The sequence below is a fragment of the Myotis myotis genome, unplaced genomic scaffold, assembly GCF_014108235.1.
Source record: "Myotis myotis isolate mMyoMyo1 unplaced genomic scaffold, mMyoMyo1.p scaffold_m19_p_13, whole genome shotgun sequence".
Taxonomy (NCBI): Eukaryota; Metazoa; Chordata; class Mammalia; order Chiroptera; family Vespertilionidae; genus Myotis; species Myotis myotis.
Window position 1 is genome coordinate 37,486,737 of NW_023416317.1, and position 26,886 is coordinate 37,513,622.

Consider the following 26,886-nt stretch of genomic DNA (forward strand, 5'->3'; position numbering starts at 1 on the left):
ACCACTTTCCACCAATACCGCCAATTACTATCCAGTACAGAAGAATTATTTCTATTCTTCTCATATTTGTAGGGGTTTTTTTCTCTATGAGTGAGAACTCTGGTTTCTATTGTCCTCAAAATATTTACTTATCTGTTCAGGCCTCTGTATGTAACCAAATTCCCACTGCACTGACCAATTCCTTGCTCAGCCACTTCCTTACTCAGTTCCTAACCATACCATGGCCATCTCATGTCACCACCTCCTCACCATTCCCCAATATTACAGCTTTCAGTGACCTATTTTACTTCTTACACAGTTGGTTTTCAAGATTTAAGTCAACTTAGGAAGGTTGATAAAAACCAGTCTTGGTTGCTAAAGAGCCAACGACCCATAATCGTGTCACCTTCTACTCTCTAAACTCAGTGTGGGCTAATATTATGGTTCCATCTTCCCACTGGGCCTTGTCCAAGATCACTGTGTTTTACCCATAGATATTCCTAATTCTGAATATCTCAGAGAAAAAGATGTGATAGTATCAATTTCTTTCTGCCCAGAAGGCCCTGAACCCATTATGCAACCACCCACTTCTCGGAATTCTGCGGAGATTGGATCTTTACAAATCCATACAAAATAAGAATTTTCAGTAACAGGGTTTACATAACTAGCAAGTTCTCACAAGTTTTACAATTAGGTGATTCATTTGCTTCTACCCATTTCTCAAATATCTACCAGGTTCCCTAAGTATGGAACAGGAAAGAAAAATAAGGCATTCCTTTTACATGACTTTTACCATATTATAAAGTCATTTGTCTATTGGTCTTGAGTCTCTAAACCAGGGGTCCTCAAACTATGGCCTGCGGGCCACATGCAAATACAAATATTGTATTTGTTCCCGTTTTGTTTTTTTTACTTCAAAATAAGATATGTGCAGTGTGCATAGGAATTTGTTCATAGTTTTTTTTTAAACTATAGTCCAGCCCTCCAACGGTCTGAAGGACAGTGAACTGGCCCCCTGTTTAAAAAGTTTGAGGACCCCTGCTAAACTCTAAGTGTTGTAATATATCCCGCGAATCACAAGGACACCTCAAGAAGTCGAATTAAAGAGTCACATTTATTGCAAATCCGGGACTATGAGGGGGCATTTCGCTCTCCCAGATCTCATAGTGATAAGATGGCTACAATACCAGGTTTATATAGGCAAAAATCACAAAGGTATTGATTACATCCCAGGGTTTGGAATGAGCAACCTGGTTCGCAAAAAAAAGCAGTTTACAGAAGCAGAAGCAGCATGTTATCTAAGTTATAGTTTTGGGTCTTTGGATCACTGAATTGACAGAAACAAATTATCTGGAGCCCTCAGGTCTGGAATGAGGAACCTGGTTTGATCTAAATTACAGTTTTTGGGTCTCCGGAACACTGAGTCAATAGGGACACGTTAACGGGAGCCCTCTGACCTTGGGATAATTGTGCTGTCCTTCCCAGGTAAAGGAAAATGTGCTTTCTAAAGACCAGTATGACCACAACCCATGGGATATTCACATTACTATCAATAGGGTATTTAATCAAATGGGTTAATTTATATAATTCAGAAAATCAAAATAACTTTTCTATTGTTAAACAAAGCAAAATAAGTACAGAAGCCAAACAGCAGGGTTAACGTTAAACTATAGTTTCTACCTGAGATGATTGCTACCATACTTTGTAAGTTCCTTGAAAGCAGACACCATATCATTTTTCAGCTTTGTAGCCACAGTGCCTAACATACTGTCTCTTCATTGTAGGCACTACAATTGGTTAGCCTTTCTTTGAACCTTTCCTTCCTTCTACCTATATCACAACCAAGTAGGGCTTAGCCCAGAAATATGAAGATTGTTTGCTGTTAGAAAATGAACCATTTCAATCTGGAAAAGGTGTATTTCAACCAATAGGAAACATTTTAATAGCTCAAGGTCTATTTCTGATTTTTAAACCTTCTTAGCAAACTCAGAGTAGATATAGGTGTCCTTAACTTGACACATCAAAAATATTCAGCAAAAATAATACTCAATATTGAAGCATTAGAATTATTCCCATGAGAGTCAAGAAAGAAACCTTACTATCAATGTCATTTTATTGATCATAGGCAATGCAATGATATAGAAAATAGAAACGAGAAGCATATATACTAAAGAAGGAAAGATAAAAGCATCAATATGATTATTTACCTAAAAAATCCAAAAGAAGGTGCTGGCTGGGTAGCTCATTTGGTGTGAGTGTCATACTGATATGCCAAAGTTTTGAGTTCAAACCCTGGTCAGGGCACATACAGGAATCAATCAATGCATGCATAAATAAGTGGAACAACACCTCTCTGTCTCTCTCTCCCCCCCTTTCTCTCTCTCTCTTTGAAACAGGAAAAGAAAAAATGAAAAGCAATACAGGTTGTTGACCAAAAAAGAACATTCCATGTAAATTGAAAAAGAAACATGAATATTAGAATACAACATGGCCCTAACTGGTTTTGCTCAGTGGATACAACGCTGGCCTGAGGACTGAAGGCTCCCAGGTTCGATTCTGGCCAATGGCACATGCCCAGGTGGATCACAGGCTCGATCCCCAGTGTGGGGCATGCAGGAGGCAGCCAATCAATGATTTTCTCTCATCATTGATTTTTCTATCTCTCTCCCCCTCCCTTCCTCTCTGAAATCAATAAAAAATATATTTTTTAAAAAAGAATACAACATGTATCTCAGTGAGAGGACTGAGAAATGCAGGCTAAGGAATGAAATAAAGGTCATAGGAGAAAACAAAAATCAAGAGGAACCACTGATGTGCACAGAAAACAAAGCTGACATCTAGAAAAGAAGGCAGAGAATCAGAGAAGATTGGATGAAGTAACAGCTAGAAAGAGTCCAATGGGACAAGAGATATCAGAATCCCAATGAAATATTGGCAGTTTGACTCCACAAACCCAAACACAAGTATCATCAGCTTATCACCTCTATAAAGATATGGCTATTCACAGTTCCCTGGGAAAATACTAGAGGAAAAAAAAAGACTTACACTTGGATAGCACGGCATTCGATCAAAAAATTTCCCAGAGTAGATGGGTCTGATGCGATCTGGAGGTTCTACTCCTGGTTCAAAGTTTTCAGCCTCTCTTTTCTCTTCAGGTTGTTGGGCGAACTGGCACTCAGAAGGTTCAATCACCAAGCCCATTAGGGGCTCTGTATTCTTCACGGCATCTGGCTCCTCTGGTTGGGGCAGCCCAATGTCCACCTCCACGGGAGACGTCACCTCTACACTGGGCTTCATCACCACACAGGTGGGCTCTTTTTCCAGCTCCTGGCTAGGTTCCACACCCAGAGCCTGCTGCTTCTCCACTGAGGCCCCACACTCTACAGGGGCGCCAGCCACAGGCCCTCTCCTGCTCCCCAGAGCCTGCGGACTTTCACACACCATACCCGAGGGATGCTGTATTCTCCTTCCAGAACACTTTGCCAGAAGACACTCATTTTCTGGCAACATATCCAGGGAAGGTCTTGTTTCCTGTGAGGCTGAGACCCTGTTGATTCCTAAATTACTCCTCTCCAAGGGGGTCCTAGAAATATCCTGTCTTTTTAATCTAAGTTCAAGCCCCTTATTCAATGGCGATTTTGTTTCTGATGATGCCGTTCTCTCCTCATATTTATCACTAACCAAGGGGCTCTCCCTCCACTGGGAATCTTTTCTTAATCCTCCCCTGCGCCCACAATCCGTGGGAGATATTGTTCCCCTGAACACCCTCCTCTCTCCTACATCATCCTTTCCTTTGTGGGTTAATCCGACTCCCATGCTCAGGGGAGACTTCCTCTCAGACACCCTCGTGCCTCCAACAGCACTCATCTCTAAGGGGAAACCTGTACCGGTCCCAAGGGAAGTTTCCAATTTCTTTGGGGGCTCTAACCCTTTGGAGGACCCTACTCTCACGAAAGAGCACATCTTCACTCCCCGCTACTTTCTACCTACCACTTTACACCCATGGAGTTCACAGAGGACAAGGAGCTCAAGTTCTGTTTACCGCGTTACCTGGGAAACCGGGGTGTGGCTAGGCGGGCAATTCTTTCCCTGGGATCCCAGTCCATCTGCCCATCTCTCTCCTCCTTACTTCCTCTCTTATTCTCGTCCCCCGCCCTGGCCCCCCCGCTTCTTTACTGGATTTGGATGGCAAGAAAACGTAAAGGATGTGCTCTTGGACACTAGAGCAAATGCTCACCAACTTCTCTGGTTTCCCACGCAATGTAGTCCTTTCAGGATGGGATCAGCCATGGGCTTCCTCCTGGCCATTGGCCTATTCATTTTACTGGTAATCAGGGAATAAATAACATTTTCTCTGTTGGTGATCCCTAATTATAGGTCCTACCTTATGCAAGTGCATGCACACTGCATTTAGTTGTGGTATTTTTTTTAGCTCTAAAGAACTACTTTATTATTATTACATTTAAGTTATATTTGACAGCTGGGGTGTAGAAATACCTTAAAGTCTTTGAGGACACTAACATTTTAGTAACTAGGCTTTGAATGACATTTAAAGTAAATATGTTATTAAAGTTTAAGTAAATATATTAAAGTTTGAGATGTGCTACACAATAATGCATATTTTTTTATTTGCATATTGATTTTTTAGAAATATTGTGTTAAACTCAAACTTTGTTTTTGAGTTCCAGATTTTTCTTTAAATTGGGTTTACACTCTGTCAGGTTTTATTTTTTTGAGTGTGACTGGCTGGAGTGTAAAGAATAGATTGCAAAGGCAAGAGTGTGCATTAATTCCAGTTTATATAAATGCTAATCATAGCCTAGGTGTTGGGATTAGGTCACGTTTTGGGGATTAAAGAATTCTTGGTGATAGAAAGGACAATTTTTCATGGGAGAAAGAAGGAAGAATTGAAGATGATTCTGCCCTTCCAAGTCCGGTGACTGGGAGGCTGTTAATAGCAGTCACCAAGCAGAAGCAGGTTTGCGGTGGTACGGGTTTGATTTTGGACAGACTGTTGACATGCCAACATTGATGCGACATATCCGATTTCCTGATTCTTCCTGGGATTGTCCAAGAGGTATTACCATGACTAACATATTATACTAGCACAACCCCTTGGGGATAAAGTGCCACAGATACCATTTACCTGTGACACATTACATTCTTCTAGTTAGTAATTGGGGAGTGATCTAAAAGACTGGCTCTTCAAGGATTCAAATCATCTTCATTGCATAATGTTGACCGAGCACCCACGGAGTATCTTATTCCAAGTACACATCCTAGACAATCAATATTGATGCCCTCACAACAGAGCTATAAATGGTACACTGAAAAGTAGCCATTATCCTGAGTGAAAAATCAATTTAACAGTCTACCAAATTACAAAATTTTTTGTTTGTTTTACTTCAAATGCCTGGCCAGACACTGCCTACTGTGTGAGATTTAACCAAAGCAGCCTGTCTTATGCAGGTCTGCAGTGGAGGGTAATGAATGTTTTGGGTTGTCTTTCACTAGAATTGGTGCTTAAGAGCTCAGGTTCTGGGGCTGGCCTGCAGGTTAGAATATAATTTCATCACCAACTCCATGTTGATTTTGGACAAGTTACACAATCCCTGTGCCTCAAATTCTTTACCTGTAAAGCAGGTATGCCTCATTCATTAATTCCACAACCAAGACTGAAAAAGACTCCGGACTGCCAGGCACTGTGCTGGCCGGACATTGGAAAGGACAACTTCAGGCGACTCCTATAAAGCATTTAGTACAGTAACCCAAGAAGGGAAACTCTGAATAAAAGTTGCTATTATTTTAGAATGTGCCCTCTGCTCCGTAAAAACAGTAAACTCACAATAAAAGCAAGTGATTATTTTTTAAAAATATATATTTTATTGATTTTTTACAGAGAGGAAGGGAGGACAGAGTTAGAAACATCGATCAGCTGCCTCCTGCACACCCCCTACTGGGGATGTGCCTGCAACCAAGGTACATGCCCTTGACCAGAATCGAACCTGGGACCCTTCAGTCCGCAGACCGACGCTCTATCCACTGAGCCAAACCAGTTAGGGCGCAAGCGATTATTTTAAGATATCCCCACCAAAAGACAACTTTGGGGCCCAGATGGTGTGGCTCAGTGGTTGAGCATCAGATCTATGAACCAAGAGGTCATGGGTTCGATTCCCCGCCAGGGCACATGCCCAGGTTGCAGGCTTGATCCCCAGTAAGGGGTGTGCAGGAGGCAGCAGATCCATGATTCTCTCTCATCATGATGTTCCTACCTCTCTCTCCCTCTCACTTCCTCTCTGAAATCAATATATAGATATAGATGATATAGATAGAGATAGAGATAGAGATAGAGATAGAGATAGAGATAGAGATATAGATATACTTTAAAAAGACAACTTTGGGGTTAGGGAAGGTCTCTAGCCTCTTTCCTAAAGTACCACTTACTGCCTTCACCAACCAACCCTTCCCCCGGGATATAATGGGGGGCTCTCTCCTGTTAGGCATGATCCATAACCGGGGTGCCAGGGTTGGGGTGCTGCGGGGTAGGGTTAAGGGGGACTGGGAGTTAATATTCACAGAAGAAATTCGCCGCCCCACGTGGACTGGGAGCAACAAACACAAGTTCCCTCCGTACCTCCCGAAAGCAGGGCGGGCATGGAGCTTCCCCCGCCCCCGGCCGCAGGGAGCGAGACCGCCGCCCAGATAACAATGGCGCCAGCGAGGGCGGGGCCCCGCGCCCGCGGGGAGGGAGGCGGTGGAACTGCCGGGCCCACGTGACACGCCCACCGCGCCCGGCGAGCAGCGCCCGCCCGGAGGGTTTGGAGAGGAGCCGGGCAGCTGACGGAGCGGGGTCCGACTGGCGGCGACAGGAAGTGACGTAGGGGCTTCGTTCGCTGCGTGCGGCGACGTGGCGGCGAGGCCGGCGCCGCGCGGCGGAAGTGGCTTCTGCGCTGGGGCTGGAGTGTTTGTGTTTTGGTTCGCGAAGGAGCCCGCGGCCGCCCCGAGGGGAGGAGGCAGAGGAAGGGGGAGGAGAAGGAAGAATTAGTGGGAACTCGCGCGCCGGCGGCGGTGGCGGTGGCGGCGGCGGCGGCGGCGGAGGAGGAGGAGGAGAAAGGAAAGAGGAAGGCGGAGCGGAGAGAGGCGGGGACCGAGGCCGACGGGGGCGGCACCACGGCGCCAGCCCCGCACCGTCCAGTCTGAGGGGAGCGGCGCGAGGAGGAGACGCATCGCCGCCAAAGCCACAGCCTCTCTCGGGCTCCGCCAGGGACCTGCTGCTGCCAGGAGCTTCCGCCCCGCGGCCCTGCGAGCTGCGGTCTCAGGTAACCGGGGCGGGCCGGGACCCCGGGCGATCTGCCGGCCCCAGCCTGTCGGGGCCCTGCCGGCACCGAGCCCCCCGCCCCTCCCGCCTCTCGCGCGCCAGTACCCGGGACCAGAGAGCTGTCGAACTCGGCGTCTCGTCCTGCCGGCCCCGCGGACTCCTCCTTCAAGAGGCTCTGGAGGAACAGGATTTGCGGTCTGGCGGAGGGAGCGGCGGGTGTCACCCTCTTCCCTTCTCAAGATGGCGCCGCGAAGGCGTCTGGAGGCCGCGGCTTCGCCGGCCCGGGGCCCTGGCGGTCTCCGGGGAGAGGGGGCCGACGGCCCAAACCAGGCCAGATTCCAGGGGAGAGGCCCGGAAGGGTGGCCCAGGGGCCTGGCGGGCCCCGCTGGCTCCGGCGACCCGGAGTTGAGCACCGGTGGTTCAGGTGTTCTCTGTGGAGGAACCGGGGCCTACCGCAGGTGTGAAATCGGGGAGCCCCGCCTACCCTTGGACTTCCGAAGACGGGCCTCGGAGGGAGGAGGTGGCCCATCAAGATAGGCTGTCTGGAGATGCTTGTCTGATCTGAGGAAGGTGGTGTCCCGCGTCTTTGCAGAACTCCAGACCACTAGGCCCCTGGACACGCTCCCTGGGCGGAGACCATTAGACCTGCTCGGCTGTCGGGGGGAAGCTGGTTACCCCCGATAGACTCGGACCTTTTAGGCCCTGCACGTCGTCATTCACGTTTGTGGTTTTTGTCTTGTTGAGTGCAGGTCAGAGTGTGGAATCAGTTGCCGTTCACTTAAGAAGTAGGGAGAGAAAAATAACACCTGTACCCCTCTGTGACAATTCAGGACAGCCCAGAGACTTTATTGTTAATGTAAACTAGAGACAAATAGGAGCATGAGCTGTAAGCAAAAGTCACGGAGTAGTGCTTGGTACAGTAGAAGGCCCACTAAATGGTAGCTGCTGTTATCAATACAATTTTGGTGATAGAAAACCAGTTAAAAATTTTTCGAAAGATTAAAATGGCGCTTTATGCAAACATCTTTGTTTTGCAAAACAAGTTTCAATAGTGAATGCAAATAAATGCACATAATTTTTCACAATGTTAAGGTGACTGCCTATAATTAAATTTAGTTATTTTCTGTTTGGAAGCCTGCGGCGAATTAGAATCAATAGAAGGCAAAGCTAAATTATAATTTTTTTTTATAATGGGAATCTGAAATTTAGTAAGTATCGTGGGAATTCAGAGCATGTTTTCCTTAAATCGTTTAATTTGCTGTTTTGTAAGGTAGTTAGACAATTGGAAAATATTTCCATTGCTATTGTGTATAATATCTGATGGTATGTTGATGCATTTTTAGTCTACATGACATTCTATTGATACTTGGTCATTATCTCATCAAAGAGCTTCTATCAATTTGTAATTTCATGTGCCACTGTATTGGAGATGATTTTATATATAATCTCTCATTTAATTCTCACAGCAGCTATGTAAATTAGGTATTCTGGAAATAGAGAATTGGAAATCAAAGAGCTTGCTTTGGCAGAAATTGGTATGGCCAGCCAAATTAGATTCCCAAATCTGGCATTTTTGGGGGGCAGGGTGGGTTCTATTGGAGCATTTTTTTATTTTGAAAGAATTTTTAAATACGCAGATAATAGGGAGAATAGTATAATGAGAACCTATCACTTAGTTTAAGTTCTCTTTTGTATGGCCAGTCTTACGTTGTTTACATCCCCATTGTTTGGAAGCAGTTAGACCTATTTCTAATCTGTAAATATGTGTGTTACCCATAAAGGACTCTTCCAAGCTGCTGTTTAGGTAAGACATTTATTGTCTCTAATGTAAGTTCTCTTGGATGTGTTTATTAATGAATTCATTGTCAAGACTCTTGACTCTTGTCTTGACTCAAGAGAGATTCTTACGTAAATTCATTTCATGGGGAAGGCACATTTCTTATGAGGTACCTAAGTGAAATGTAACAATGATTTGCCCTAGCTGGTTTGGCTCAGTGGGTAGAGCGTCAGCCTGCATTCTGAAAGGTCCCAGGTTCAATTCTGGTGCACGTCGCTTGCCCAGGTTGCTGGCTTGATCCCCAGTAGGGGGAATGCAGGAGGCAGCCAGTCAATGATTCTCTCTCATCATTGATGTTTCTATCTCTTCCTCTCCCTCTCTGAAATTATTAAAAATAGATATTTTTAAAATAATGATTATAGGGAGAGAATCGTCAGATTTAATAGCATTAGTAAGCACATGATCAGGTTTTGATTACAGATGGGATAAAAAGAACTTTAAGTTTGACTTGGAGGTAGATTGGAAAATCTTTTTTTTAAATATATTTTATTGATTTTTTACAGAGAGGAAGGGAGAGGGGAGGGATAGAGAGTCAGAAACATCGATGAGAGAGAAACATCGATCATCTGCCCCTGAACACTCCCCACTGGGGATGTGCCTGCAACCATGGCACATGCCCCTGACTGGAATCGAACCTGGGAACTTTCAGTCCACAGGCCGATGCTCTATCCACTGAGCCAAACCAGTCAGGACTGGAAAATCATTCTTTAAATGTTTGCTAATTCCTTTCAGATTGAAAATTAGCTTTACTAGTTAATAAGAGAAGACAGGAGTTGCCGTTCAGGCTAGTTTTTTCTAAATGTATTAAATAGAAAATAATGACATATTTCATTGTTGGCGCCAACACTACAGAAAGTGTAAATAAGACACTAATAAGCTCACCACATAGGAAACCACTGTTAACACGTCAATGTATGTGTACTTGAGCACATGAGGAAACAGTTTTAAATCTTTCAGCTGTTAGGCATACAAACCTGGAAGCCAAAATCTTTTTTGTTCATGGGATTAACAAGTACAAATTGGCAGTTACAAAATAGTCATGCAGATGTAAAGTACAGCATAGTGAATATAGTCAAAAATCTATATATATATAAAAGCCTAAGCAACTGGCCGACTGGCCGACCATCCAGTAGCTATGATGCACACTGACCACCAGTGGGCAGACACTCAATGCAGGAGCAGAAACCACAGGCATGAAAACATGGAACAAATTGTTGAATCTCAGAGGGAAGTGGGGAGGGTGGGAAGAGATGAACCAAAAATCTTATATGCATACTAGAGGCCTGGTGCACGGATTTGTGCACTGGTGGGGTCCCTGATCCCCGCAGACCAGGCCTAAACAGGCTCTCTGACATCCCCCAAGGGGTCCCAGACTGAGAGGGTGCAGGCCAGCATAGTGAATATAGTCAATAATCTATACATATAAAAGGCTAAGCGACCAACCAGTAGGTATGACACACACTGACCACCAGGGGGCAGACACTCAACGCAGGAGCTTCTGAGCTGCCGTGACTTGTTCAAGGGTGATGCATCTGGAACCAGAGACGAGAGAGTCTGATTCCGGGATGCATCACCCATGAACCACCCTCACAATCCAGGACCTCCCCGGGGGGTGTCGGAGAGCCAGTTTCTGCCCGATTCCTGCAGGCCAGGCCAAAGGACCCCACCTGCTGGAGGGAACCCTCTGCAGACAACCTTCGAGTCACTCCACTGACGATCTTCAAGCCGTGGCTCCGCCCCAGGTGCCTGGGAGGGAGGGGCCACGGGAGGTTGACTCCAGGGCGTGTCTGGCCCATCTCATCCAGTCCCACCCTGCTGGCCACCTTATAATTTTCTTTCAATGTGCACAAATCTGTTCACCAGGGCACTAGTATTGTAATAACTGTATGGTGCTAGGTGGGTACCAGACTTATAGGGAGATCACTTCCTAAGTTGTATAAATGTCTAATTTCTGTGCAGAATACCTGGAACTAACATAATATTGGATGTCAATTAAAATTTTCACCAGCTGGGTGTTGTTCCACTTATTTATGCATTCATTGGTTGACTCTTGTATGTTTCCTGACTGGGGATTGAACCCAAAACCTTTGAGTGTTGGGAGGATGTTTAAACTCAATGGCATTCAATGTCCAGTAGAGGTTATAATTTTTTAAAATATATTTTTATTGATTTCCAGAGAGGAGGGGAGAGGGAAACATCATTGATGAGAGAGAATCATGGATTGGCTGCCTCCTGCATGCCCCCCTACTGGGGATCGAGCTCACAACCAGGGTATGTGCCCTTGACCAGGATTGAACCCGGGACCCTTCAATGGCTCTATCCACTGAGCAAAACCAGCTAGGGCAAGGATATAATTGTTATACAATAATATATTATAGGCAAAATTTACTAAAGTGATTAATATTATGTTTTGTTTTATTGATTTATGTATTTAACTCATTTGTTTGTTTATAGGTTTCTTTGCCTCCAGAAAGAAAAAATTGACACCTTGCATCCTGGAAGTTCATTTAAGAGACTAAAATTAGGGACTTCTTTCGAATTTGGACATGGCTAATCGAGGAGCAACAAGACCCAACGGGCCAAATACTGGAAATAAAATATGCCAGTTCAAACTAGTACTTTTGGGCGAGTCTGCTGTTGGCAAATCAAGCCTAGTGCTTCGTTTTGTGAAAGGCCAGTTTCATGAGTTTCAAGAGAGTACCATTGGGGGTAAGATGTTCTTTTTTCCCTTCATTTAATTGATTCACATTGGCAAAACTGATTTTGCAATTTCAGTTGTGTGATGATGAATTCCTAAATAGGTAACACAGTGAAGAAAAGAGCTGTTCAGTATACCTCAAGCTGTAAAATTTACCTTGATTCTTGTTAAGATAATAGTTTTTACATTTTGATTTTTCTGGTTACCCTTAAGATCATTGTATGGGAGCTAAAATACAGATTTAGACAAGAGTAGAATTAATGTTCCAAGTAATGAGATTTTATCTGGTATCTACTTCTTGATAATTATAAGCTTCTTCAAATTACTACAGATGTGTGCTGAATTATTGGCTTTAGAATGGTAAAAGAATCTTAAACTTCTAATTCTAAATATTTGTAAATTACACTAATTTGTAAAAATAAATTAAGTTTTATTAATCTCATTTAAGAATGCTCCTAGGATGATGGAAGAGAAAAAGTGAGTTATAATGGAGAGGGACATGAAGAGGGGGAAGAAGTAGAAAAAGCACTGCATGCAATGGTTTTGGTAGGACCAAGATGAGAGGAAGGTAATATGTAGGACAAAGAGGAGACAACTAACCGTTCAGTTTTGTGGTTAGAAGAAAGAACATTAAATAATTTAATCAAAGAAATCATAACTATATAGCGGGTGGTGCAGAACAGCCTTTTGGCGGGGGGGGGGGGGGGGGGTCCTTAACTTCATCTGTCAAAGGAAGCTTTGGATTAGATAATGTCAGAGGAACCACAAAAGCTTTAAGATTCACAATATTTTGCAAGGAGTATGCAATTAAACAATACTATATTTTTTCAGATGTATATGAATTTATTCTAACCTTATACATTTAAAAAGGCAAAGTTTTGAAATATGTAAGGTATATACCCACTGTCATGTGGCAGCTTCTTAGATTCCATCTTTCAAGAAGCATAATTTTATGCTGTGCATTTAGTGTATATTCTCAAGTAAGTACACTTGAGAATTTTATTCATAGTCTCAGACCCGTCCAGGAAGATAAATTCCAGAACTCTACTACCTCCTGGATTTTCCCTGTATACAGAAATACACTAGATAAGTAGTATTCCCACTTTAATAGACTCAGCAGTATAGTATTTGTCCATCTCTTCTATTTGTTGTTTTAGTGTTTTGTGTTTTTGTAATGGATGAGCATCAGAAATGTAGTCCAGCCCTGGCAAGTGTGGCTCATTTGGTTGGGCGTCATCCTGTGCACCGAAAAGGTTGCCAGTTCAATTCCCAGTCAGGGCACGTGCCCAGAGCCCCAGTGGGGGACATGCAGGAGGCAGCTGACCTATGGTACTCATTCACATCAATGTTTCTCTCTCTCACCTTCTCCCTTACTCACTCTCTAAAAACACCAATAAAAACCTCTTTAAAAAAAGAAAAATGTAGTCCATATCATGGAGCTTTTACTTTGAATCACAAAAATGCTGGTATTTTTAGAATATTTAATGAGCAATATACTATGCATTCTTTGTTAATACAATTAAATGGCTGACGTAGTAGAAATAGTTTAAAGACTTGTAGGTCATGTCCACCTACCTTAAACTGGTGCAGAAAGTTAGTTATTGTAACTGGTTTCTTAGCAAGTGATTGTCAGTGGCAGCATTTCCCAAAGTGCACATGTATTCTAGGAGAAATACTTGGGCCCAATAGGTTTGGGACTTATTATATGCTAGCCCCCCATCCCTTTCACAGTACATGTTATTAAAATAATCAAAACACTGAAATACTATAGTACAGAATTTAATTCCTGAGAAAGTTTGCTGGAGCCTGAGAAGTCTGCGAGTAGACATTTTGTTTTTGTCTTGGATACTCTGATCATCATCAAAATGTGTGGGTTTTTTTCTTTTCTTTTTTGGTGCCCTCTCTGAGGCTCGTATTTTTTCTTAATGACATCTCAAGTATGTTTAAAAAAAAAAAAAAAACCCATATCAGGGCATCATAAATGTAGATGTTCTCTGATAATCCTCCTATATAATAAAGAGGTGATATGCAAATTAATCCTCACACCCTCACAAGATGGCTGCCTAGGAGGTGGCGCTTTTGACGCTGACTGGCATAGAAATCAGAACCAAATCTGGGTGAACTGCGAAGGCAGAACCTAAGGTGGGGGCTGAGGAGGGGTTTTAAGGGCAACAGCTGTTTGGTGTAAGGTGTAAGATAGTGCTTCAACTTTTTAATGACCAGTTTGGCAGTATAGTGCATATGGCAGGCTTTCGGTCCAAGTATAGGAATTATGAAGAGCATCTCCTCCTGCTGAAAAAGGCTCCCCCCACCCCCCACCTTTTTTGAGCAATCCTATCCTATATAATTTATCTATACTAATAAAAGGGTAATATGCAAATTAGACTGGGTTGACCAACCATCTTCCAGACATCCAACTTCCTTCTGGACAAAGCCATGGTGGTGGAGGCTGAGGCAGATGCAGTTAGGGGCGATCAGGCTGGCAGGGGAGGGCAGTTGAGGGGCGAGATCAGGCTGGCAGGGGAGGGCTGTTGGGGGTGAGATGAGGCAGGCAGGTAGAGGCAGTTAGGGGCAATCAGGCAGGCAGGCAGGTGAGTGGTTAGGAGCCAGGGTTTCCAGATTGTGAGAGGGATGTCCAACTGCTGGTTTTGGCTCCAATTGGAGAGGATGCAGGCTGGGCTGAGGGAACCCCACCCTCAACCCCCCCCAGCTCTGCACGAATTTCGTGCACCGGGCCACCACTAGTTATATATATATAATTTCCTTTTCTATTTAATACCAATTATGCTGTATACATTTTGTTAATGAATTTTCCAAAAGGTTTTATTTTTATTATTACTATTATTTCCTGCCTGTAAAGCTTTCTTAGCACATTGTTTGCGGGTAGTTTTTATCACGCGCTAACAGGTGGCGCGGGCCATTTTTGCTAATTTTTTGTGCAAATGGCAACATTCAGTAAAATTACGATAACTTTAGTTTACGTATTTATACGTTTCCCGCATACAATGTGTTAATATTTTCTGCTTATACAGGTCAAATAAGGCTTTTAAAACCAACTTCAGCCTGGCCAGTGTGTTTCAGTGGTAGAGCATTGACCTATGAACCAGGAGATCTTGGTGAGGGCACATGCCCAGGTTGCGGGCTCAATCCCCAGTGTGGGGAGTGCAGGGGACAGCTGATCACTGATTCTCTATCATAATTGATGTCTCTCCCTCTCCCTTCCCCCCCTCTCCTCTCTGAAATCAATAAAAAAAGAATTTATTTATTTTCTTTTTAAAGAAAGTGGTAGACTTTGTATCCACCGTTTGATTTTAAATTCTAGCTCTAGTACATACCAGTGATCTTAGGCAAGTCATACCCAACTTTATTTTTCCCTCTATGAAATGGAAATAGTAGTACTTAACTTGAAAGATCTTTTTGCAAGGATTAAACAAAAGTATATATATATATTTATATATTTGTTGGCACAATGCCTAAGCTCAGAATAAAATGCTTAATAAATGTTAGCTATTACCACTACCATCACATAATTTTTTTTTTAATCACATATATTTTTGCTGTCCTTTTTTTTTTTTTTTAAATCCTCACAGGAGGATATGTCCATTGATTTTAGAGAAAGGAAGTGGGGCGGAGGGCGCGGGGAGAGAAACATTGATATGAGATAGAAAATCAATTGGCTGCCTTCTTCATGTGCCCTGACCAGGGATCTAACCCACAACCTAGGTATATACCCTGACCGGAAATCGAACCTGCAACCTTTCGGTATGTGGGACTACACTCCAGCCAACTGAGCCCCACCAGCCAGGCCTTTGCTGAGGCATTTTCATCACTAATGATATTTTGTTATATTGTCATGACATGCCATTATTTTGGAATTGTGACTCTTCTACTTGGTGCATAGCATTCAGTTTAGCATTTGACAGTGTTCAAGAATTTTATGCTCAGATTAGCAGAATGTAAAGCTTCTCATTAAAAATTACAGGAACAAATAAGGTTTAAAAAACTATAAGCAATTATGTCCTAAAGTTGAGTTTTTCTAATAGTGATGGTTTTGCAGTTTGATTCAAGTATATAACATGAGTATTTACAACTAAGTATGGTAAAATCTTAATAATTTTCTCCCCCTTAATTAGTTTTCACAAAAGTGGTTAGTCATGTATATTACTTTAAATGTATGCCACCCACATCAACTAAGTTATTTGTGGAAGTTTTCTCAGAGGGAGAAATTACACATTTAAATGGAATACTACATGTATGCAAATATTAAAGTTGCTTCCTAAACTGAGAAATAAAAGCCAGCTAGAAAATTTAAATCTGAAAAGCTCATGTTTTTCCTGAAGTAGTAAACTTTCCACTACTGCCATTCTGAAAGACTTGTTTGTATAATTGTAATCTGGGCATTTATTTACTTGCCTTTATCTTTTTGCATCTGCACATTGCTTTAGATTAAAAGTACTTTTGAGAAAGGACATAAGACCTAGAGACAGACTACCAGTATATGGTTTTTGGTTAGTGAGAAAAATGGTTTTTGAAATATTCATTGTTCTTTCTGATACAGCAAGAGTTAGAATTTGTGTAAATTAATCATTTGGCTTTCAGTGAAAGAATATTATCTTTATGCATAATACTAGAGGCCCAGTGCATGGGTTGGGTCCGGCCAGCCCGCCCCATGGGGGCCAATTGGGGGCAGGGCTGGCGGGGGGGGGGGCTATGGGGGGGGCTATGGGGGGGGCGGTTAGTCGGGGCCCTGATCAGCCAGTTGGCCTCTGCAGTGCGTGCCATAGCAACCAGTCCTGGTCGCTTGGCTTTTATATATATAGTTTATTTCCTTTTAGAAAGTACATATTCAGTATTTGAGATAGATTTTATTAATCAAGAAAGTTGTAAAGATTTATACCCATTCAACCTAAAATTATCTTTTAATAATCTTAACATCAATTATTTTCCAGTATTCCAGACTAAAATGTTATTATATGTGGCTACTTAAACATTGCAATGAATTAGGAGACACATTGTCTTATATTTTTTGTTTGCTCTTTTAGGATACAGTAAGCTCGGTTCTTATCCTGGCACCCTTTTATAAACACTTATATAAGCCCTGCGTACAGATTTTTAAACTGAGCAGATTGAGCTAAGTAAGAATTCTTCTAGAGCCAACTTGTAAAGTGTGTACTCTCCGACACATTCAACAATACAATCAATACAAGTTAACCTTTTTTCCCTCTTAAAATTTATTTCACATATTGGGATCATAAACAGTTTTTACTGTATCTCACTTAATCCATTGATGCCCTCTGGTGGTGCTGAAGTGTTTAAAGCTGTTTAGTAAAATGATTTTGCCAATTCTACCTATAATTAACTACCACCATCTTTATGTTGTTCAATGAACTCTTTTGATTCACTAATTTGCTGTTTTTATTCTCCTATGTACTGGGGATTGAGTGGGCTTAGGTGGTTTTCTGATCTCTCATGGATTGCAGTCAGTCTGGGGCTAAAATCATGTCAACATATCTGGCAGCTAATGCTGGCAGTTTGTTGGGCCCTCAGCTGGAGCTGACAGCCAGAATACTTACAGGCGGTCTCACCCACCTGGCTTGGGTTTCCTCACAGTATGACGGCTGGGTTCAAGAATGAGTGTCCCAAAAGTACCAGGTGGAAGATGGATAACCTTTTATGGCCTAGCCCCAAAAGTCACATAAATAGTATCAGGCATGTTCTAGTCACAAGCTTAAACAGATTTAAGAGAGGAATTTTCAGTGTTGTGTTATGAGAATAGTGTACTGTGGGAAATCTTATTGCAACCATGTTGGAAAATACAGTCTGCCAAGTTTCTCTCCATGTCATTTTATGAAAAGCATCCTCATTTTTCTTGGCTGTAACAGTATGCAATTGCATGGATATACTTAATCAGTTCTCTAGTTTCGGATTTGCACATTGTTTTGTATTTTTGGCTCTAAACAGTGCTGCAGTGAATAACTTAATTCATAGTCATTTCTCACGTATTTCAAGTATCTGTAGTATAAACTTCTAGAAGTTGATTACTCTGTCAAAGGTTATATACATTTGTAATTCTGATAAAATTTTCCAAACTGCCGTCCCCATCAGCAATGCATAGGATGCCTATTACCCAATTTTATTAACTCAGAGTATCATCATACTTGTCAGTCTTTTCTATTCTTATATGCATTGATTTCTGCACTTTTTATGTATAAATTTTCCATATTATGAGTGAGGTCAAGTATACTTTCATATTTTTATAACCTATTGTATTTCCTTTCTCTCTGAACTATTTATGACTTTATGATATTTTATATAGATTCACTTATAATAGTAATACTATAGTATTCTATTTCATTTGTTAATGGTAATTATTTTTCAGTAACTCTGGATTGTAGTCATATTTATTTTAAAAACTTACACTCTACCTTATTTTTTAACCATACCCTTATTGTTGGGCAGTTAATGTTTATATTTTTGTTTGCTCTTTTAGGTAATCATGTAATAGTGGATATATTCATGGAATTTTTCCCCCTCTGGACTTATTTCTGTAAGATCTATTTCTAGATGTGGTTACTGAACCAGAAATAATTTTATTTAAATATTGTGGGATCAAAAGGATTTCAGTCTTTTCATCTCTTTTTTCTCCTGTAGAGGTACTCTTACTTTTGGGGGGCATTGCTTGGCATAGATACTTTTGTTCTGGGACTACAGTTTTCCTGTAACTGTTATTACTCTAGGGTTAGAGTCTTCCCCTGTCTCTTCTCCCTTCTTTAATTTGCTCCTTTTCATTCTTGGGTTGTAAAATTTTCAGATCCATTATTAGAATTTTTAAGCTCACTTCGTGGATGGGTTTATTGCTAAACATTAGAGTCATTTTCAAGGCCAGTAATGTTGTAAAGGTCTGGGAGATGCCCTTGAAGTCTGGGAAGCATCAAGTGCTAGGTTCTTGAGTCAGAAAGAAAAAGGGTATCACCAAAGAGAAGGGGGAAAGAAGCTTCCTTTGCAAAATAGCGTGGGCACTATCCTTGCACATTATTTTTGGTTTTCTATAGTTTGAAAATGATAGGCTTAAGTGTAGATATTTCAGCACTTATCTTCCTTGCCGTTCTCTGACTTTCCTGGATCTATAATTTTTCCTTGGATATTCTGTTCTGGGGTTTTTTGTTGTAGTTGTTGTTTTCTGACTTTGCGCTCTTTATATTTTCAGTTTTAGAGGTTTCAATTAATATGTCCTCAAGGCCTTATTTCAAAATGGGTCCTTTTCCCTCACCCTGCCAAGAATACAAGAGGATTTTTCTCTGATATTTACTGTGAGAACCTGATCAAGTTCCTGTAGGTAAAATTCAAAAACGTGTGGTGGCCCCTACTAAAACTGGGTTTCCCTGGAGTTTTTAACTCAGACTTGTTTGCACCTTACCTCCAGCAATTTGTCAGTTACAGTTCATGTTTTCTTACCTGAGCACTGGTTTCCTTAGGTTTCTGCTCTGAGGTGTGATTTTCTATATTTGCCTATGTCTCCGGTTTTGAGGGTAGCAGATTGTTTGTGACCTCACTTGTCTTACAGATCTAAGAAGAGTTGTTGATTGTCAGTTTGTTCTGCTTCTTTTCAGGGTGAAGTGGTGACTTCTAAGGTCCTTACACCTGGAACTAGAAACCAGAGTCATCTTTTCCTTGCATATTATAGAAATTTAATAATATTCAAGCTACTTAATAAAGTATTTGTTGTCTGTAGATAAAATGTCTTTCATAGACATAATCTTAAAGCTAACTTAATTTTATTAACTTTTTCTGTCTTCATATTTGGGAGGAGCTGATACTAGTTAATAACTTGTAAATAACCTCTCCCCTTTCTCACATGTTTTTACCTTTTCTCTTTGTAATGTGTACCTTCATTCTGCTTCCCTGTTCTGTATTTGTTACATCCTTGTTAGATAAATCCAATCTAGTGAGTAAAGACTTAAGGCTTGTGCCTTTGGTGAAGTAAAGAGGCCTTTAGTGCCTCTTAGCCTTGAAGGTTCAAATACTGGTATTATCAGCTCATTCTAGGGTGATAAGGCTTGGGGCACTAACTTAATACTAACCAAACGCAAACTCCTAAGACTGATTTTGTTTTCTAGTACATGTTGAGAGTATATTTATTAAAGCTATGTCCTGGTAAGTGAATTCCCTTAGGAGAGTTGGGTGTCCTTTTAGAATAACTGTCAAGCTGCGATAGTAATCAATCAATCTCTCTCTCTCGGGTTTCTCAGTTTTTTTGGGAGTGTCATCCAGTACACCAGAAGGTTGTGGGTTCCATTTCTGGTCAGGCCACATACCTACATTGTGGGTTGGATCCCTGGTCGGGTGCATATGGTAGGCAACCCAATTTTTCTCTCAAATCTGGTGTTTCTGTCTCTTTCTCCCACTGCCTCCCTCCATCCCTAGCGTCCTCTCTCTCTAAAATCAAAGTCAATAAAATTAATTCTTGGGTGAGGATTTTATTTATTTATTTATGTACTAGAGGCCCGGTGCACAAAAGTTTGCACAAAAATCAGCCGCACTTGTGCCCTCTCACAGTCTGGGAGCCCTCGGGAGATAACGACCTGCTGGCTTGGGCCCACTCCTGGGTGGCAGAGGGCAAGCCCAATCCCTAGGTGCCTGCCCCGCAGTCCCTGGTCGGGCTCAGAGCAGGGCCGATTGGGGAGCTGGGGCACCACCCCTTGTCATGCACAGAGCAGGGCGGATCAGGAGGCTGCGATGCCACCCTCAGACACGCTCAGGGTAGGGCCAATTGGGGGGTTGGGGCGCCGCCCCCTGTCACACTCAAGGCATGGTCGATGGGGAGGTGGGGGCGTCGCCCCGTCACCCACAGAGCAGGGCCGATCAGGGAGTTGGGGCACTCCCCCCTTGTCACACTCAGGGCAGGGCCGATGGGGAGATTGCGGCTCCACCCTGTCACACACAGAGCAGGGCTCATGGGGGGGGTTGGGGCGCTGCACCCTGTCATACACAGAGCAGGGTCGATTAGGGGGTTGGGGAGCTCCCCCCTATCAGGCACAGAGCAGGGCTGATCAGGGGGTTGTGGCCCCACCCCCTGTCACACACAGAGCCGCAGGGCGATCGGGGTTTGGGCGCTGCCCCCTGTCACACTGCTCCAGGGGCCAGGAGGCCTTGTGGCTCTGCTGATCACGGTGCTGGGAGGCATATTACCCTTTTACTATATAGGATAGAGGCCTGGTGCACGGGTTGGGGCCGGCTGGTTTGTCCTGAAGGGTGTCCTGGATCAGGGTGGGGGTCCCGCTTAGGTGCCTGGCCAGTCTAGGTGAGGGGCTGATGGCTTTTTGCATCTGGTCACACCCCCTTCAGGGTGGGGGTCCCCACTGGGGTGCCTGGCCAGTCTGGGTGAGGGGCTGAGGGCCGTTTTCAGGCTGGCAGGTGACTGAAGCTCCCAACTGCTCCTTTTTTCCTTTTTTTTTTTTTTTTTTTTCTTGGATTTATGGCTGTCACTGGAGCTGAGAGCTGACTTTAGCTGTGAGACCTCGCTGCTGAAAGCACGTTTCTGGCTTTGTTTACTTTCTGTATTTGAAACTTTGTTGCGACTCCAGCTCTGAATCCCAGGGTTTTGTTTAGCTTCTGTATTTGTAACAATGTTTCTTTTTTTTTATATATATATTTTATTGATTTTTTTACAGAGAGGAAGGGACAGAGATAGAGAGTTAGAAACATCGATGGGAGAGAAACATCGATCAGCTGCCTCCTGCACATCTCCCACTGGGGATGTCCCCGCAACCCAGGTACATGCCCTTGACCAGAATCGAACCTGGGACCCCTCAGTCCGCAGGCCGACGCTCTATCCACTGAGCCAAACCGGTTTCGGCTGTAACAATGTTTCTTAGCAGCTCAGAGCCCAGCAGCGGCAGGCGGAGAACGTTGGAGTCCTCCGTCACTGAAGCAAGCAAGCCTCCTGTTCATGTCAGTAGCCTGGCTGCCGGCCGCCATCTTGGCTGGCAATTAATTTGCATATCGCCCTGATTAGCCAATGGGAAGGGTAGCAGACGTACGGCTAATTACCATGTCTTTTATTAGATAGGATGAATGTATGTATGTATTTATTTTCGTGTGTGTGCGTGTGCACGCAAATTGGTGTAATTTTTAAAATTTTTTTTAATCTTTATTGTTGGAAGTATTATTACATATGCCTCCCTTTTTTCCCATCAACCCCCACCCCAGACCCTTACCACCCACTGTCTGGGTCCATGGGTTATGCATACAAAGTCTTTGGTTGATTACCTCCCACCCACCCACCCTCCCCCACTTTCCCTCCAAAATTCCGCACTCTGTTCCATGCTTCCATGTCTCTGGATCTGAGGATTTTTTTTTTTTTTTTTAAGCACATGAATTAGTTTTAACAGTGTTGGAAAAATGATTCTTAATCTTCACCTGGTTTTGCTTGACTTCATGCAGACTCTCTCCTATGTATCATTAATAGTTCCTAACATTGCAGTTCATTTGTCAACAATTACCTTTAGATGTTGCTGAATGATGCATAATAGGAAATTTGTATTTTTAACAATTTTTAAGTTTACAGTTCTGTGATATGTACATTCATGTTGCGCAACCATCACTATTGTCCATCTTCAGAACTTTTTCATCTTCCCCAGCTAAAACTGTACCCAAAGAATAACTCCTCATTTTTTCCCTATCCCTTCTCGTGGCAATACCATACTATTTTTGTCCATGAATTTTTAATAGGCTGGCCTGTTTCACTTAGCATGTCATCAGAGTTCATCCATATTGTAACATGTCAGAATTTCCTACCTCTATAAGGCAGAATAATATATTATTGTATGTATATACCATATTTGGCTTATCTAGTCATCCTTTGTCGGACTGTTGTGTTTCTTCTACCTTTGGCTATTATGAATGATGCTGCTATGAACATTGATGTACAGATATCTGTTCAAATTCCTGTTTTCACATCTTTTTGGTATATACCCAGCAGTGGAATTGCTGGGTCTTATGCTTAATATTTTTTTAAGAATCTATACCACTTTTCACAGCAGTTGCACCATTTAACATTCCCATCATCAATGCACTAGAGTTTAATTTCTTCATATCCTTGCCAATTCTTGTTTTCTGTTTTGATAATAATTGTCCTGATGGGTGTGAAGTGGCGTTGATTTTCATTTTTCTAGTGATTAGTGTTGTTGGGCATCTTTCCCTATGCTTCTTTGCCATTTGTGTTTCTTTAGAGAAACTCTACTAAAGTGCTTTGGCCATTTTTTAATTGGGTGGTTTGGGTTTTTGGGGTTGCTGAGTTGGAGGAGTTCTTTTTATATTATATCAATCCCTTATGAGATGATCATTGATTTTTTAAATTATTTTTTTGATTGTTGATTTTTTAAAATACATTTTTTTATTGATTTTAGAGAAGGGAGAAGAAGAGAGATCAAGGCATCAATGATGAGAGAGAATCATTGATCAGCTGCCTCCTGCACCCCTCACACTGGGGATCGAACCGTGACCTGCTGGTCACGGCTGTTTGCTGATGGCTGTTTGCAGGCTTAACCCCTGAGCCACGCCTGCTGGGCAAGAGGATCGTTGATTTTTAACACATTGTGGGTAGTTTTTATTGCGCGCTAACAGGTGGCGCGGGCCATTTTTGCTAATTTTTTGCGCAAATGGCAACGTTCAGTAAAATTACGATAACTTTAGTTTACGTATTTATACGTTACCCGCATTCTACCACTAGTCTATAAAAAACGTATTAATACGTGTCCCGCGCTCTACTACCAGTCAACGTAAGATGTATAAGTAAAACGTATAAGTACGTTTCCCACATACAATGTGTTAAAAATGAATCCCATATTATAAATGTTTATAGATCATCTCATAAGATGGGTTTACTTTTGGGGATATTGCCATCTCTTTATATATTAATAGTAACTTTCTTTATCTTGTTGCCAGGCTTTTGCAATATTTTCTATTTTGGTTTAGTCACATGTGTATGCTTTCTGTCCTAATCTATTTGTATCCCCTTCTCTTCCTCATATTAATTCAGTGTAACTCTTCCCTGAAAATGTGGCTAGGCTTTGCTACCATAATCTACTGGGTACTTCCCCCATATACACATACAATTTTAATGTGCAATAAAAGTGGCCTTAGTTTTTATTTTGCCTGTTGTCAGCTCTAGACCATTTATCTATTTTCTGTGTACAGTTTTTAAAAATATTTTTATTGATTTCGCCAAAACCGGTTTGGCTCGGTGGATAGAGCGTCAGCCTGCAGACTGAAAGGTCCCAGGTTCGATTCCGGTCAAGGGCATGTACCTAGGTTGCGGGCATATCCCCAGTGGGGGATGTGCAGGAGGCAGCTGATCGATGTTTCTCTCTCATCGATGTTTCTAACTCTCTATCTCTCTCCCTTCCTCTCTGTAAAAAATCAATAAAATATATTTAAAAAAATATATATATATTTTTATTGATTTCAGAAAGGAAGGGAGAGGAAGAGATGGAAACATTTATGACGAAAGAGAATTACTGATCTGCTGCCTTCTGCACGGTCCTAATGGGACTGAGCCCGCAACCCAAACATGTGCCCTGACTGAAAATCAAATCATGACCTCCTGGTTCATAGGTCCGTGCTCAATCACTGAGCCACACCAGCCAGAGCCTCCACGTTTTATCATCTGAAGTCAGTGCTTCCCTGTATTAGAAAATTCATTACATTACATTATTACTGTTGATACTTATTTTCCTAGAAAACCAACTTCTAACTTTACTGATAACTTTAATACCTGATTTTTTTTTTTATTTTACTAGAGGCCCGGTTTGTGCACTCGGGGGGCCCCTCAGCCCGGCCTATGCCCTCTTGCAGTCTGGGACCCCTCAGAGGATGTCCACCTACCTGCTGGCTTAGGCCCGCTCCCTGGGGAATTGGGCCTAAGCTGGCAGTCAGACATCTCTCTGGCAGCCTGGCAGCCTCGGGGGATGTCCACTTGCCAGCGGGGAGCAGGCCTAAGCTGCAATCGGACATCCTTAGCGCTATTGAGGAGGCAGGAGAGGCTCCCACCACCACCCCTGTACTGGCAGCCGTCAGCCTGGCTTGTGGCTGAGCAGAGCTCCCCCTGTGGGAGCGCACTGACCACCAGGGGCAGCTCTTGCATTGAGCGTCTGCCCCCTGGTGGTCAGTGTGTGTCATAGTGACCAGTCATTCCCAGTCGTTCTGCTGTTAAGGTCAATTTGCATATTATCCTTTTATTATATAGGATAGAGGCCTGGTGCATGGGAGGGGGCTGGCTGGTTTGCCTGAAGGGTGTCCTGGATCAGGGTGGGGGTCCCGCTGGGGTGCCTGGCCAGCCTGGATGAGGGGCTGATGGCTGTTTGCAGGCTGGTCAAGCCCCCCCAGTGGGGACCCTCACCTGATGGAGGTTTGGCCAGCCTGGGTGAGGGGCTGATTGCTGATTTCAGGATAGCCACACCCCTTTAGAATGGGGGGTCCCCATTGGGGTGCCTGGCCATTCTGGGTGAGGGGCTGAGGGCCGTTTTTGGGCTGGCCAAGCCCCCAGGCGACAAAAGCTCCCAGCCTCTCCTTTTTTTCTTTTTTTATTCTGGCATTTATTTACTTTCTATAATTGAAACTTTGTAGCCTTGAGAGGAGCTCAGAGCCGGCCATGGCAGCGAGAGGGAAGCCTCCTGCTCGCTCTAGCTCCGTAGCCACGGGCTGCTGAAATCAGGTATCTGGGATTTATTTACCTTCTATAATTGAAACTTTGTTGCTTTAAGTGGAGCTCAGAGCCGCCTTGGCAAGTGGGAAGCTTGGCTTCCTCCATCACTGGAGCAAGCAAGCCTCCTGCTTGCTCCAGCTCTGTGGCTGCTGGCCGCCATCTTGGTTGGGTTAATTTGCATATAGTCACTCTGATTGGCTGGTGGGCATGGTTTAAGGCATAGCGAAGGTATGGTCAATTTGCATGTTTGTCTTTTATTAGTGTAGATTTTTAATTTTTATTGTGTGTCTGTTTGTTATTTGTTTTTAGATGGGGGGACGGGGAGAAACATCGATTGGCTGCCTCCTGCATGCCCCCCAGGCATGTGCCCTGACCAGGAATCAAACCAGCAACTTTTATTGCACAGGACAAACATCCCACCAACCTGAGCCACTTCGGCCAGGGTGGTACCTGGTTCTTGATACTGCTCAATCAATTCCTGCTATTTTTCTTGATTGGATGTTCATCATGAAATTTGCTCCAGATCCATTGAACTCTTACTGAATTATTTGGGTCTCAAAACCTTTGCTTTCTCTACACATCACTTCCAATGTCTAACTTGGATTTGATGATCACAAGTTCCTGATCTTCTGAGATCCATCCCCCCTGTAAAAAAGGTCCTTCCTCTCAGTATAGCAATTTATATTTTTAATTTTTAGCTTGATAGGTTCTCAAATCCACCACTTCTGATAGTTTTACATAGGGGGAACATTCAGTCATGATTCCACTATGGGGACACTGCTATTATTTTAGTTTTTTCTGTTTACTTTTCTATTAATGTTTTTATATAGATATACTTTATCCTTACAAGGAACTTATATATTTTACTTTATGGCAATTAAATTGGTCACTTTATAACCATATTTTTATGTAATTGCTACTTAACACTTACCAAGCCACCGGTGTCTTTTCACTTACACATTTAGGTAGTTTACAACGTTTTTAACATAAAGGTTTGTTCTACCTACTCTCCTGCCCCTGCCCACCATACCATATTTTGGAAATTCCATGATATAGTAGGTTAACAAGTACCAGCATTTCATGGCTTTGCCTGGTTAAAAAAAAAAATTATTTCCAAAACATTTGTACAGCATCACTAGCAGTGGGTGTTTTTGCCATCCCCCCTCCCCATTTTTTTTTAAGTTAGGAGATAAATTTAATATTTTTGCTCTAAAGATGATTTTGACATTGACTTTTCTCTATGTACCTTTTGTGAAATATTTTTTTACACATTTATCCTTAATGCTTTTGTAATTTTTTGTAAGATTTATATAAGATTTCCACATATTAAAAATTAATCTGTTAACATT

General features: G+C 42.7%; 2 protein-coding genes across 5 annotated transcripts in view; one reads left to right on the top strand and one right to left on the bottom strand.

The window, feature by feature from the left end:
• The window catches only part of EFHB (EF-hand domain family member B), a 43,477-nt gene extending 37,294 nt beyond the window's left edge, over positions 1-6,183 (bottom strand). Inside the window, exon 1 of the mRNA XM_036332724.1 lies at positions 3,025-6,183. Within this exon, the coding sequence (XP_036188617.1) occupies positions 3,025-3,942 (918 nt within the window). The 5' untranslated portion in view covers positions 3,943-6,183. The remainder of the gene's footprint in view (positions 1-3,024) is intronic.
• Positions 6,184-7,103: 920 nt separating this feature from the next.
• The window catches only part of RAB5A (RAB5A, member RAS oncogene family), a 33,640-nt gene continuing 13,857 nt past the window's right edge, over positions 7,104-26,886 (top strand). The window contains exons 1-2 of one of the 4 annotated variants that reach the window (XM_036332729.1): positions 7,104-7,298; positions 11,589-11,843. In XM_036332729.1, coding sequence (XP_036188622.1) covers positions 11,681-11,843 — 163 coding nt within the window. In that variant the 5' untranslated portion in view covers positions 7,104-7,298; positions 11,589-11,680. The remainder of the gene's footprint in view (positions 7,299-11,588; positions 11,844-26,886) is intronic. The other 3 variants (XM_036332728.1, XM_036332727.1, XM_036332726.1) reach the window with 3 other exon arrangements.